This window comes from Hylobates moloch, unplaced genomic scaffold, assembly GCF_009828535.3.
Source record: "Hylobates moloch isolate HMO894 unplaced genomic scaffold, HMol_V3 SCAFFOLD_5, whole genome shotgun sequence".
In the NCBI taxonomy this organism is placed as follows: domain Eukaryota; kingdom Metazoa; phylum Chordata; class Mammalia; order Primates; family Hylobatidae; genus Hylobates; species Hylobates moloch.
Window position 1 is genome coordinate 115,014,745 of NW_026652280.1, and position 15,160 is coordinate 115,029,904.

Genomic DNA, 15,160 nt, shown 5'->3' on the forward strand with positions numbered 1-15,160 from the left:
CACTTACGGAGGCCTGTTATGTGCCAGACACTGTGCTGGATGCTGGGGGTTCAAAGATGCTAGAAACTCAGCGCTTGCCTCGAGGAGCACACAGACTGAACACATACATTCCAGCGTGGTGCTTGGAGGGCAGCTCATCGGCCACAGAGTGGTTCAGTGCCACAGAGGGACACTGAGCCCAGTCTGGGGGCAGAGGAGGTGTCCATGAAGGCCTTCCCAGGAAGCAGCATAAGAACTGAGTCCTGAGGATGAGTGGGCATTACCTGGGCACAAGAGGGAGCGCAAAGTGTGAGCAGATGTGAGAGGTACGCAAGAACATGTGCTGGGAGGGGCGGAGGGGGGCTGCCCACTTGACAACTCTAGCCAGGTCAGCTTAGGTGACCTCACCTCTCAGAGCCTTGCTTTCCTCCTCTATAAAATTGGAGGACAGCAAGACTTACCTTGTAGGGTTCCTGTGAGGTTTACACGAGATTTTCACACGGCAGAGAACCACTTAGCCCAGTGCTTGGCACATAGGAGACCTCAGTAAGGGTGAGCCATGATTAGTATCACATACAGTTTCATTGTGCTAGAGTGAAATGCACAAGGAAGGGAGTGGCAGGAGGAGCAGAGGTGGGCAGGGACCAGATCATGGACAGTTTTGCACAACAGGCCAAGCCTGGACTTGACTCTGAATGTCTGCAGTCCTTTTCCCCGCTCTACTGATACCCAGGAGCCTGAGGACATTCCCACATGCCACATACTTCAGGGACATATTCAAGATCTAAATGACTGACACCCTCCCTTAAAAGCAAATCTTTGTTTATGAGGACTATGGTAATCCCTATTTAACTCTTAAGGCTAAATCATCATGGTCACTCACTAGGGTATGTGATAAGATCATTTATGGTTATGAATATTTTTCAGGTGCCCCCTGCCTGTAACTCTGCCCCTCTCCTTCACCCCAAGCAAATGAGACCGGTACAATTTGGAAAACATTGAATTGGCTATGATTTGTTTTAAAAAGGTAATAAATCATTCAAAAGCATAATAGAAAATGCTCAGTAAATGTTAGCTACTATTATTAGTATTTATATTAGTAGAAATAGTAGTACTAATAGTAGCAGTAGTAGTAGGAGTAGTAACAACTTACTTTCAGCCCACGTCAGAGGCTACACTGTGGTTACAGAACCACTGCGGTTGGTGGGTTTTAAGCAGGGGAGTGGCAAGATCATATTTGCATTTCAGATCACTCTGGCATCAGGATTGGAGGATGGATTTGCTGGAGGCAAGACTGTAGGCAGGGAGACCAGTTAGAAGAAGGCCCTTGCAATTGTCCAGTTAAAAGATAACAAAGGCCTGAGCAAGGCAGTGGGTAGAGATAGAAGGAGAGCGGCAAGATTCGCTAATACTTAGAATGTAAAATTAGCAGAAATTTGGTGACTGACAGAAGGGGGAATGAAGGCTGGGAAGAGGGAGGAGTCTAGGATCCCCAAATCAATGGCCTGGCTTCTAGGACTATCTCTGAGATAGGACGTAAGACAAGAGGAGGAGGGGTTGGAGGGACTGACCATGACATTTGGATTTGGATATGATGCGTTTGAGATTCCTGTGGTCCAGAGGCAACCAGCTCCACGAGTCAGAAGCTGAGAACTCAGGCCAAAGTCAAGGTTACAGCCTAGTATTAGGGAGTCCTCAGGTAGTGGTTATAATCAAGGAAGTGTAGGAATCTCCCCAGGGAGTGTGAGTAGTTGAGAGCAGCTACTAGGACAACCCGGGGAGGAAGGGAAAACAAGAAACCCTCAAGAGAGAAAGGAGCATCAGCAAAGTCTCAAAATCAGGTATCAGGATCAAAAGCTGCTGAGGGGTCCAGTAATACAGGGACTGAAATCAGGAGATCATCAGTAACTTTCACAAGGGCTTCTTAGAGTCCATCAAAGTCCCATGGATCGAGGCACAAGCTAATGCCCACAGCAGCTATGCTTCACAGCTATCTTGATCCTTGCAGCCCTTTCAGACACCTGTTCAGTCCATTTTTGAGAGACACTAGTGTAAGAATATTGCATGCATATCCCTCACAACGCTAAGAAAACAACAGTGCAACCTCCAAGAAAAGTGGTTCCAGGCTCCCAGATCAATGCTGGGCAGAAAGAGGGCTTTGTGGGGACTGAACAAACTGGGAAGTGCATGCCCTGTCTGAAGTGGGTAACTGCTCATCTCTGAATGGGGCCAGTAGGGAATGCAGGCCCCAGATGGCCAGATCTGACTTTCAAGAAAAGACAAAATCAAAATTTTAACATGAAACCTCCTATTTTTGGAAACCTGCATGGCACAAGGGCAGACAGAACTCATCTCTGTAAATTTTTCAAATTCTACTGCAGATGCTATCCCTAAATATTTCTCAAATTATTCTCTATGTCTCTTACCACTACCCAAATTCACCTAACATTGGTCTAGGTGACAGTCATACAAAAATTATTTTTAAAAAATCACAAACTTATTATATTCTTTTTGGAAAAAAGCCCCAATCCTTGTATTATACATGTAATCGTCTATATTCATTTTATTTTATTTTTTTTTTTGAGACGGAATCTTGCTCTATCGCCAGGCTGGAGTGCAGCGGCGCGATCTCGGCTCACTGCAACCTCTGCCTCCCGGGTTCAAGCGAGTCTCCTGCCTTAGCCTCCTGCCTCCTCCTGAGCAGCCGGGACTATAGGTGCATGCCACCACACCCAGCTAATTTTTGTATTTTTAGTAGAGACAGGGTTTCACCATGTTAGCCAGGATGGTCTCAATCTCTTGACCTCATGATCTGCCCGCCTCGGCCTCCCACAGTGCTGGGATTACAGGTGTGAGCCACTGTGCCCAGCTGTAATCCCCTATATTTCTAAGAAAAACTTTCTAACCAAGACTGGAAACCAGCAGCTATAAAATAAAACTAGGTCAAGTGTGGTGGCTCATGCCTGTAATCCCAACACTTTGGGAAGCTGAGGTGGGAGGACTGCTTGAACCCAGGAGTTTGAGACCAGCCTGGGCAATAGTGAAAAAAAAAAAAAAAAGCCAGGTGTGGTGGTGCACACCTGTAGTCCCAGCTACTCAGGAGGCTGAGGCAGAAGGATCACTTGAGCCCAGGAGGTCAAGGCTGCAGTGAGCTGTGATCACGCCACTGCACTCCAGCTTGGTTAACAGAGCTTGGGTAACCCTGTCTCTAAAAAAGAAAACAAACATTTCTGACTACTAAAATATATTTTCTCTAGCAAAAGGTAATATAAACACATTCAGATAAATACCAGATAAATACTCATAATGCAGATGACAGGCAAAGGGCTAATTTTTATAATATATAAATTTTCTTACAAATCGACAAGATGAACAATTCAACAGAAAAACTGAATATTCAATTAAAAGAACAGATCCAGATGGCCAAAAGAGTACAAAAAACTGCTCCAAATGTAGAGAAATGCAAATTAAAGTATAAATGAGATATTATTTTATTCCCATTAGACTGACAAAAATGAACATAGTTCTAGCATATATTGCTATAATGGGTATGTGGAAAAGTGAACTCATAAATTGCTGGTAAAAGAGTCAAGTATTGCCATCTTTTGGGAAAAAATTTAGGCAACATCTACAAATATTTAAAATACAGGTATCCTTTAAAACCCAGGGGCTGTCCGGGCGCGGTGGCTCACGCCTGTAATCCCAGCACTTTGGGAGGCTGAGGCGGGCGGATCACCTGAGGTCAGGAGTTTGAGACCAGCCTGACCTACATGGAGAAACCCATCTCTACTAAAAATAGAAAAAAATTAGCTGGGCATGGTGGCGGGTGCCTGTAATCCCAGCTACTCAGGAGGCTGAGGCAGGAGAATCGCTTGAACCCGGGAGGTGGAGGTTGCAGTGAGCCGAGATCGCGCCATTGCACTCCAGCCTGGGCAACAAGAACCAAACTCTGTCTCAAAAAAAAAATCCCAGGGACTGGGCATGGTGGCTCACGCCTCTAATCCTAGTACTTTGGGAGGCTGAGATGGGAAGATCACTTGAGCCCAGGAGTTTGATATCAGCCTGAGAAACATAGCAGGTCCCTGTCTCTACAAAAAATTTAAAAAAAAATTAGCCAGGTGTGGTGGCACGCCCCTGTAGTCCCAGCTACTCAGGAGGCTGAGGTGGGAGGATTGCTTGAGGTTACAGAGAACTATGACTGCAGAACTGCACTCCAGCCTGGACAACAGAGCAAGACCCTGACTCAAAAAATAAAATAAAATAAAATGTAAATTTAAAAGATAAACCCCACAAAACCCAGTAACCCTGTTCCTGGAATGTGTCCCATGGGAAGAAAAGTACCAATGTGTAAAGACTTATGTGCAAGGATACTTACTGCAGAGTCACTCACAGTGGTCAAGAATTGAAAATTAAACAAATGCCCATCAACAGAGTGAAAGGTGAACACATTGTAAGCACTCATACCATGGGATATTATGCAGCCATTGAAAAGATATACCACACCCACTCAAATGGCTAACATTTAAAAGGCTCACAATACGAAATACTGGTAAGGATATGGAACAACCAGGCCAGGCACAGGGGGTCATGCCTGTAATCCTAGCACTTTGGAAGGCTGAGGCAGGAGGATCACTTGAACCGAGAAGTTCAAGACCATCCTGGGAAACATAGCAAGACCCTGTTTCTACAAAAAAATTAAGAAATTAGCTGGGCCCTTGAGGCTGTAGTCTGACACAATTGTGCCACTGCACTCCATCCTGGGTGACAGAATGGGATTCTGTCTCAAAAAAATAAAAAATAGAACAACCAAAACTCTCATGCATTGTTTGTTGGTCTGTAAAATGGTTTAAGCACTTTGGGAAAAGGTCTAGTAATTCCTTGTAAAACTAAACATATGCCTATCCTATGACTCAAAAATTCCACTCCTAGTTACATCCCCAAGAGAAATTAAAATGTAAGTCCACAAAATGACTTGTATAAGATGTTCCTGGCTGGGCACAGTGGCTCATGCCTGTAATCCCAGCACTTTGGGAGGCCAAGGCGGATGGAACACTTGAGGTCAGGAGTTTGAGACCAGCCTGGCAAACACAGTGAAACCCTGTCTCTACTAAAAATACAAAAAAATTAGCCAAGCGTTGTGGCAGGCACCTGTAATCCCAGCTACTCAGGAGGCTGAGGCAGGAGAATCGCTTGAACCTGGGAGGTGCAGGTTGCAGTGAGCCAAGATCATGCCATTGCACTCTAGCCTGGGCAACAGAGCAAGACTCTGTCTCAAAAAAAAAAAAAAAAAGAGGTTCCTAAGAGCTTCATTCAGAAGAGCCCCAAACTAAAAACACTGTCCATAAACAGGGGAATAAATATACAAACTGTGATTTGGATTCATACAATGGAATACTACTACGTGATAAAAAAGAAACTACTGATACATTGTGGATGAATCTCAAAAACATTATGCTAAGTGAAAGTTGCCTTACACAACAGTACATACTCTATGATTCCATTAAATGAATTTCTAGAACAGGTACTATCATGAAAAAAATCAGAGCAGTGGTTGCTTCTGGGTGAGTAAGAGTGAGGACTGACTAGGAAAGGGCACGAGGGACCTTTCTGGAGTGATGTGATGTTCCGTACTTCAACAGGGGTTTGCACACAGATATATGCATTTGTTAAACCTCACAGAACAGTACACTTACAATTTGAACATTTTGCTGTTTGCAAATTTTGCTTAAAGGCCCGGCACAGTGGCTCATACCTGTAATCCCAAAGGTTCGAGACCACCCTGCACAATATAGACAGACCCCCATCTCCACAAAAAATGAAAAATTAGCTGGGCATAGTGGCACACGCCTATGGTCCCAGCTACTCAGGAGGCTGAGGTGGGAGGATAGCCTGAGTCTGGGAGGTTGAGGCTGCAGTGAGCTGTGATCATGCCACTGTACTCCAGTCTTGACAATGGAGCAAGATCTTGACTTAAAAAAACAAAAAACCAAAACCCAAACAACAACAACAAAAAACCCACGGCCAGGCGTGGGTGGCTCACGCCTGTAATCCCAGCACTTTGGGAGGCCAAGGTGGGTGGATCACCTGAGGTCAGGAGTTCAAGACCAGCCTGGCCAACATGGTGAAAGCCCGTCTCTACCAAATACAAAAAATTAGCTGGGCATGGGGGCGCACGCCTGTAGCCCCAGCTACTTGGGAGGCTGAGGCAGGAGAATTGCTTGAATCTCGGAGGTGGAGGTTGCAGTGAGCCAAGACTGCGCCATTGCACTCCAGCCTGGGTAACAAGAGCAAAACTGTCTAAAAAAAAAAATCCATAAACAATTCTTTTTTCATTTCTAGGCAAACATAACATAAATTTTGAACTCTAGCTGATAATAATCACGCTAAATAATTAATAATAATTTGTTGGAGGGAAGTGCACTGATGTCTGTAACTTATTTTGAAATGCATCAGGAAAATTAAGATGACTTGCTAAATGAATAGATGGATGGATCTATGGGCAGATATGTGTTAAATGTTAAAAGAAATCTAAGTAAGGGTATGTGGATGTTCCCTGCAGAATCATTTCAACTTTTCTTTATGTTTAAAATTTATTATAGTATAATATTGGGGAAAAAAATCCCAACAATGCATTAGATGTCTATGCCAGATGCCTACGAGTGATTCCCATCATGCAGTTGAGAGAGTAGGACGTGGATGATGTGAATAACATGATTCTTTTGACAGAGTCTTGGTCTGTCGCCCAGGCTGGTGTGTAATGGCGCCATCTTGGCTCACTGCAACTTCCGCCTCCCGGGTTCAAGTGATTCTCCTGCCTCAGCCTCCGGAGTTTCTGGGACTACAGGCGCCCGCAACCACGCCCAGCTAATTTTTTGTGGTTTTTAGTAGAGACGGGGTTTCGCCATGTTGGCCAGGCTGGTCTCAAACTCCTGACCTCAGGTGATCCACCCGCCTTGGCCTCCCAAAGTGCTGGGATTACAGGTTTGAGCCACTGAGCCCGGCTAAACATGATTCTTTTTAAATAAAACAATGACTAAAAAAAACACCCTCATTGATATTAAGAGTTACCTGAGTATAGGGCAGAATGTGGAAATGGAGGTGGGATGCCCATAAGGGGAGGGGTCCACAATAAAAATGATATGTGATAATGATCCCACGTGTGTAAACTTATGTAGGTGTGATATAAGCATGCCTGCAAAAAGAGATAAATGAACCAGGTGCAGTAGCTCACGCCTGTAATCCCAGCACTTTGGGAGGCCAAGGCGGGTGGATCACCTGAGGTTGGGAATTCAAGACCAGCCTGACCAATATGGTGAAACCCCGTCTCTACTAAAAATACAAAAATTAGCCAGGCATGGTGGTTCACGCCTGTAATCCCAGCTACTTGGGAGACTGAGGCAGGAGAATTGCTTGAACCCGAGAGGTGGAGGTTGCAGTGTGCTGAGATCATGCCACTGCACTCCAGCCTAAGTGACAGGGAGAGATTAAAAAAAAAAAGAGAGATAAATGAAAAGGTGGTCACCAAAAGTATTTTTAAAACATTTAAACAAGTATCTAACATAAAACATTAAAGCCCTTAATTCCCTTGCTTCCAACTACTTGCTTGATTAGGAGCAATTAATTAAACCCACTATTTGATGTATGTTTTTCCTGACTTTTTCCTATGCATATAAAACACAATAATGAGATGATATATTCCACACATACTATTCTGCAGCAGGCGTTTTCATCACCATGGATCTTCTCCCCTAACAATGCTTTACAGAGCCATCATGATCTTTTGAATGGCTACAAAAGATAGCATGTATGAATGCATCATGGCGTGTTTTTTTCTCTAGTGATAGACAAGCTGCCTGAAATTTCTGGCTACTCCAAATGTTACAATAACTATCCTTGCACACAAACCCTTGTACTTGTGGGCTAGTCTAATGGGATAAATTTCTTAAAGTAGAACTCCTGGGTCAAAGAGAATGAACCTTTACAACTTTGATAAGTTCTGCCAAATTGTCCTTTGAACAGGTTGTACAAATTTATGTTCTCACTAACAAGAGTTAGAAAATGCCCTTTTCCCAAGGCTCTAACATCAGAAATTTTCAATGTTTTAAATTTTTGACAATTTGATTACAAAAAATGGTATCTTTTTTAACTGTGCATTTCTCTGATCACCAATATAGTCAAGGATCTTTCCTTCTTTTATTAGTCATTTATATTTCTTCTGTGAGCTGCCTGATCATACCCCTTGCTCAATTTTCTAGGTCCCAATTGACTGTTCTCCCTACCTCTGGCTTCATACCCCTACCCTAGGCCACCTCCTATATCTGCAGAATTGTCATCAAACACAAATCTGATCTTGTTCCCTCAATTTACAAAATTAAGTCTTTAATTAAGTCCACAAAATTAAGTCTTTAATATGGCACCTTCCAAGATCCTCCATAGTAACAACGATAACGCAAATACAATAACATCAACAGAAAACATTTCCTGAATGCATTATCTCATTCAATCCTCAAAACCCTTTGAGCTAGTAATTATTATCATCCCATTTTAGAGAAAAAGAAATTGAGGTACACATCCTCAACCACACTTGGCTTCTTGCCAATCCATCCTTATTTCAGCCATTCCCAACTATTTGTATCACTGTGCCCCTCTGGAGACTTCTGCGCTGTGGACATCCTTAGCCTGCACTGCCCTGCCTTAGGCCGCCCCTGCTGTTTGTTGGGTGAACAATGGCTAATCTTTTTAGACCCAGTTCAGGAAAGGCCAAAAGCTAGAGGAATGGTATTTCAGAACATATGATCAGATTTGGAAGTGATCTTAAAGAGACATCTAGTTTCATAATCTATAGACTGTGGATTCCAACTCTCATTAGCGGGTCAAAGCCAGGGTCTTTATAAAATTAAAATAAAATAGAAAAAATATCAGAGAGCACGGAGTGAAACTATGTATTGTTTCAAGGGCAGGCATTGTTTTGTGAAGGTTGTGTTTACCAGGTCCCAAAGTAAAATGTGTTTTTTACTGTGGGTGGAGGTCCAACCACCAAGCCACTCTCCACACCAGAAGCCAGAATGATCTTTCTAAATCTAATTATGTCAGTCTCTTACTTTGAAATTTTCTGTGTTTTCCTATTTCCGTTAAGATTAAAGACAAAACAAAACACCTCACAATGCCTACCCAGGGCCCTGCTGGCCTCTCGTTCTTCTGAGGTCATCCCAAGCCTTTGAAGGTGCTGTTCCTTCTGCCTGTACACTCTCCCCTTGCCCTTCACATCTTCTAAGTCCCATTAATCCTTCAAGATTCTGCTCAAATATCACTTTTCCCAAGAAACCTCTGCCTAGGTTTCTTGATCTAGTCTAGGTTGCTAGACTAGGTCAGATTTCCAAATTATATACTCTCAATGCATACTAGACTTTTCCGTACAAGCACTCATCACAACTGTAATTAAATAATTACCTAACTGCTGCCTCCTTCCTTAGTCAGTTGGGTTCCTTTTGTATATTTCTAGCAACTCACTTTTGCTTTGGCATTCATAGGAAGCACTCGGTCAGTACTTGTAGAAGAATGAGCCTCCTGTCCAAAGCAAGAATCATCTTCTCTCAGAAACCTTTCGTGACATCAGTCCTTACCCCATACAATGGACTCCTAATCATCATCGCACTAATGAGGGGTACCACTTACAAAGTCAGTGTAATATGCTAGCCACACAAATGCTTTGCCTAGGACAACTCATTTTGGTCTCTCACAACCCCGAGAGAAAGGTATTATTTTACATACTCTTACAGTTGGGGAAATGGAAGATTTAGAGAGTTGTTCAAAGTTAAATGCAACCCCTAAATGGCAGGGCTATCTAAACACCATTACTAGCACCTATACTACTGTATTGCATTTGTTTGTCTACACACATCTGCTGCTCTTTACTAGATTATATTCTTTGGAGGGAAGGACCAAGGCACAGGCACATAGGAGAGCCTCATTAAATATATTTGCTAAATGAATAAAGGTAGGTGGGAAAAGGCAAGAGTTCAGAGCAGAGCACTTTATAACATCATAAAATAACCTAGCTGGAGAGACCTATCCCCTCCTAGTGTAGGAATCTCCTAGAATTCCTAAAGAGTGTGACTTGCTATACCCCCCGCTATATGGCCCATTCTCTTGTTAGTTAACTCTAGTTGCTAGTTCAATTAGATTCTGCAAGCATTTATTGAGCATCTACTACATACAAAGCTCTATGCTGGGGACTGAAGACAGATATAAACCTGACTAAAGGTAGAGGATCTAGCATTTGCGTGGCTAGCATATTACACCGGCTTTAGCATATTACACTGATTTGGTACCAGGAGGAGATGACCACGTGCCATAAAGCAGAGTGTAATGTGACCATAATACCAGGCTATACCCAAGGTATAAAGAATGAGCCATGAGAGCCCAGAGAAAAAGCAAGTAATTCCTACTGGGTAATGAAGGTTGACTTCACAGCATTCCAGCCTGGCTTTAAAGGATGTGTAGGCAAGTTCTTTAATCTGAGCATACATTTCCCCAACATGATAAGGGTACAGAGCGGGGATAGTTGATGAAACCCACTTCTGTCTTCTGGAGTGACACAGGAGTGCAATCTTATCCATTATAACACTCCAAAATAGTCAAGGATAATTACCTTGTACTGTCTGATTTTCCTATTTTTGAGGCAAATATTTCTCAGTTTCTTTCACTGGGTCTCAGGATAGAATATGAACCCACATAGAAGGCTTTTCCTCCTCCTCCATGTACTAAAATTTTATCTCTTTCAAGGCTAAAGTCAATGCCATCTTCTCCATCACATCCCCTAATGATTACAGAGGAGTGGTATCTTATCTGCATAAACACAAGTGCATACAGTAAAAACTACTTTTGAAAATGCCTACATTCACCCATAATATACAATATATCTGGCTTTCTGTATGCAATCCAACACAACCAGTTTTTCCCCAGTACTAAAACATACTATGTACCTTTGGTTTAGAGCTGACAAAGACTCTCCATGATCAAACTTTTGTTAGGCTCCCCTGAGCCCTCTTTTTGATTAGCCCTTGACCTTGCGTCCCCAAACCCTTCAGTCTTAGGCCCACCTAGTTCAGTTTTAGCAAGAATACTGAAGTCATTTTAGTGAGACTCCTCACCCTTGATGCATGACCATGCTTGATATCTGATCAAGTTCCTCATTCCCGCCTTTGATGTACAAGTCCTTGGTCTGCCTTTAACAAGAATCTTGTTAGGTCAGGTGAGCAAAAATCCTCCCACTCTGTATGGTTCCTCTTAGTAATATTCTATATATTGATCCCCTTACTCTGTTCATTGGTCATAAATCCCCCGCTGTTTTTTGCTGTATTCGGAATTGAGCTCCAACTCTCTTTCCCATTGCAATACCCTATTACCATATCCTTGAGTCAAGTCTTCCTTACTGTTTTAACCAATTACTTTTTCCTTAACCGAGCCAAAAGAAGTAGGTGACTTGTTTCACAGCCATGTTGTACTCTGTGGATATAGGTGAATTCACATACCTGAAGTGTTGATACCATGTGATACAAATACTCACTCTTTCCTCCAGCATTTTTCCTTTACCATCCCTAGTATAATCCTCCATTTTACCATGTACTATCGTATATTGTGTACATGTATATTGCATGCATATCATAGCCTCTGATGCTCCTCTGGGATTGTGTGTTTTTCATCTTAAGAGTCCCCATAGTGTCCAGCATGGTGACATAAAACAGGGCCTCGTCATCTTTGCCCCTTCTCAGATGTTGTTCAAGCCTGTTAATATCCCTCTCCAAATGTGATAGCCATTAGTGAAAACGATATTCCAGACACGATTTCACCAATATGGAGAGTCTCTACCCTTTTCTCCACCCCAAATCACACTTCTATTAGCTCAATCTTAGACTTCAGCTGTTTTAGCAGCCATATCTCACCCATACTGGCCCTCTGGTCTGTTAAAACCCAAGGTCTTTTTCGGGAGGTCTGTTATTAAGCCCAGATTCCCACTACCTTATGTTTATTTGTACAAGTCTTTACGTTTACCCTTGTTAAACTGCTTCTTGGTTTTCCACGCAAGGCAGCAGCCTGTTGATAAACGTGTTTTTGAAGCACAATTCTGTGGTGTGACAGAAGACTCTTTGATTTTCACTTGGGTGGTAACAGGAAAAGGAGACCAAACAGCCTTCAGCCACAGGGTGAAAGGGAGCCTCCAGAAGGCTGGCCCTGCCCCTGGGTCTCCATGGAGAAGCCACAGGTGCTAATGGAGGTTTGGTACGTACGTAGTTTGTGCCCTTTTCTTCTTTCCAGAGCTTCCTGAGCTTCTCCCTTCTACCCTGGGCCTCTTCAGTTCTCCCAGATAGCGGACCCCCGAGGCAGCAGCGCCTCAACAAGGTGGCAGAGGTCCCCGTAAAGCCCGCGCCCAGGCTCGCAGCCCCCAACAGGCAGCCTCTTCCCCGCGCTCCCGCGATGCCTGGGCCCCCTCTGGAGGCTCCCCTCCCCCACCGCGAGCGCTGTCCCTCAGCCCCCGCGAGCGGCGCGTGGACGCGGGACCCAGCTCCCGGCCCCGGGTTCCGGCCTCTGGGGGCGCGGGCAGCGCGGGAGGCTCTCCGCGGGGACTTGGCGCAGGGGCCCAGCTCGGGCAGAACGGGCGGGCTCCGGGCGGCGCTGGTGGGGTGTGGGCGAGGCGCGGGAGGGGAGGTCTGCACCGCCCCGGGACTGGCCTGAGCCGCTGGGGGAGCTGCGTCCCTCTGCGCCCCGGGGCGGGAAAGGTGGCCCCCGCGCGGGGGTCGTGGCAGCAAGCTGGGCCCGCGATTCGGGGCCGGGAGTGGGCCGGCCCGTACCTGATCTTGAAGTCGCGGTTATAAATGGTCCGCAGCCGCTCGCGATCTGTCTCCATGTCCAGTCCCCGAACGACCAGGAAACTCTCGAAACACTGGCCCGCCTCCCGGAGCTGCCGGCAGCTGAACTTACTGGGCATCGCGGCGGCGGCTGCGGCCCAGGCAGGAGGGTCCGTGGAAATGAAACTGAAAGTCGCCGCTGCAGCTGGAAGTTGGCGGCCCTGAGATGAGGGTGCAGCAGGAGGGAAGCCCCCTAACTCTGACCCCTGATCCTGCGGGCTCCCTTCTCCCCACCAGGTTTCTCTCCTCCGTTCTTTTCTTACCTGAGCTTTCCCTTCGGTTTCTTCGTCCTATCCCCTCCCCCTCTTCGCATTAACTCTTTCCTAAAGCGTCTGACCCCTCCCTCAGGGCCCTCCCCTTACCCCAAGCTCCCTCCCCTGGCTTCTAGCCAGTATCAGAACGTGGCTACCGCTTGGGGCCCTCTGAACAGCCCGGGAGGACCTCCGAGCCTCCGCCAGGGCTACCCTCACGCCCACCCTCCAGAGCCTCGGGACTCAGTGAAGAGCAGGAGAGCAAAGGGCAGGAGAGACCTAGGTCGGCTGCGGCCGGACTGGGGAAGCTCATCCAGCGCCTCCCCCAGCCTTCCAGGGACGTAAACCGGTGGAAGCGGGCGACACGCCCCCTCCCCCATTTTCCCTTCTTGGGCTTTCAGACGCACGTAGTTGGCATAAGGGTCAAAGAAGTTTGGGGAAAAGAACCCAGTGTCTCTGAGATAAAGGTGTGTACGTGTGGGAGGGAGGGACAAGGGGCTCTGCCAGGATACACAGTCATTGCTTTTCTCTGCCACATCTGCTTCATTATGTGGAAAGGCTGGTGACCCTTACCCCTGAGCCACATATTTGGGAGCTTCGTTGCATTCCAGTCTGTGTTGCTCTTTAATTTTTATTGGTATATAAGGTGGCCCCTTATATTCATCAAAATACTAGCATCTTGAGCGTAAGGGACTGTTGTGTTAGGCAATAATAAGTGGTTAATAGTGACAGCATCAGTACCAAGAGAACTAAAAGGGCAGTGTGCTTCAGAAGACTGTATAGACAAATTTAAGGGGGTGGGCCTACAATAACAAACCTTTGCATCTATTTTTTTCCCGCAGAATGAAATCACACACACACTAGAATGGGACAAGCTAAGTTACACTACAAAGTTTTAAATCAAATATATCACTTTCAAATAAATCAAAGCTAGTGTTGTTCTCCATAGTAGTCACCAGCAGGAGGCCACACAATCTACGGAATTGAAGAAAGTCCAGAACCCAGGTCATACTCCAGCTGGGCTACCCTTGTACCTTCTCTCAGGCCAACAACCAAATGAAGCCAGAAATAACAGGCTTTAGCAACAGGAAATGCAATGTCAGTGGGAACCAAAGCTACGGGGATGGGTAAAATAGAGCAGAGGAAAACATCTTACAAACTTATTATGCAAAGTAGAGGAAAAAACTAGAAAAGCAGTTAAAGATTTTACCTTTTTTTCTCCCTCAATGTTCTGATGAGGTTCCAGAAGAGTAGAGAGGGTGAACTCCTCAAAATTGCCTTGTTACTTACCATCTCAAAAACCTACCATCAACCATACTCAAACTGAATGTCTGGCTCCATTCTGACCAGCAAATCTAAATCCATATTATTCTTGGATACAATCTCCCTTCTTCTCTGGTCAGGTTTATGTCTTGGATGTTCTCAAAACGTACACAAAAGGCTGCAGTACAGTAAAAACTTGGGTAAAAATTGTGATGCTATGTGGCTTTGTTTATAATGGAACTTCTCTAAACAAGTTTCATCCAGAAAAATCTACTTCACATGGGGTTCTAATTGTTATTGTCAGAGCTGTTTGAACCAGAGCAACTCCATCTTCAACAGGGGCTGGGTAAAATGAGACTGAGACCTATTGGACTGCATTCCCAGGAGGTTAGGCATTCTAAGTCACAGGATAAGACAGGAGGTCAGCACAAGATACATGTCATAAAGACCTTGCTGATAAAACAGGCTGCTGTAAAGAAGCTGGCCAAAACCCACCAAAACCAAGATGGTGAGGAGAGTGACCTCTGGTCGTCAGATGTGAGATTTGTTTCTGTGCTCAGAGAGCTTATATGTGCATTTATATATACCCTATCTGTTCAAAGAAGAAATTTAAGTTAGCTCAAGTTAAACTACAGGACAATCCAGCTTTGTTCTGTATTTACCAATCTTCCTTTGATTTTTCACATAGTAGGTAGCTGAAAAATGAGACAATGGTCACCAGCATTTGGTTTACTTGGTAGTTTTATAGAAAATTGTAAA

The 15,160-nt window shown here is 44.8% G+C and overlaps 1 protein-coding gene across 8 annotated transcripts in view; it reads right to left on the reverse strand.

Annotated features, from left to right (window-relative positions):
* The window catches only part of MOV10 (Mov10 RISC complex RNA helicase), a 27,690-nt gene extending 14,148 nt beyond the window's left edge, over nt 1-13,542 (reverse strand). For 2 of the 8 annotated variants that reach the window (XM_032154977.2, XM_058439453.1), the window contains exons 1-2: nt 13,418-13,542; nt 12,831-13,032 (exon numbers count right to left, since the gene is read on the reverse strand). In XM_032154977.2, coding sequence (XP_032010868.2) covers nt 12,831-13,032; nt 13,418-13,451 — 236 coding nt within the window. In that variant the 5' untranslated portion in view covers nt 13,452-13,542. Of the gene's footprint in view, nt 1-7; nt 442-1,132; nt 1,274-12,269; nt 12,412-12,830; nt 13,049-13,150 lie in introns of those variants that run through there. The other 6 variants (XM_058439452.1, XM_058439451.1, XM_032154976.2 and 3 more) reach the window with 5 other exon arrangements.
* Nucleotides 13,543-15,160: the final 1,618 nt, after the last annotated feature.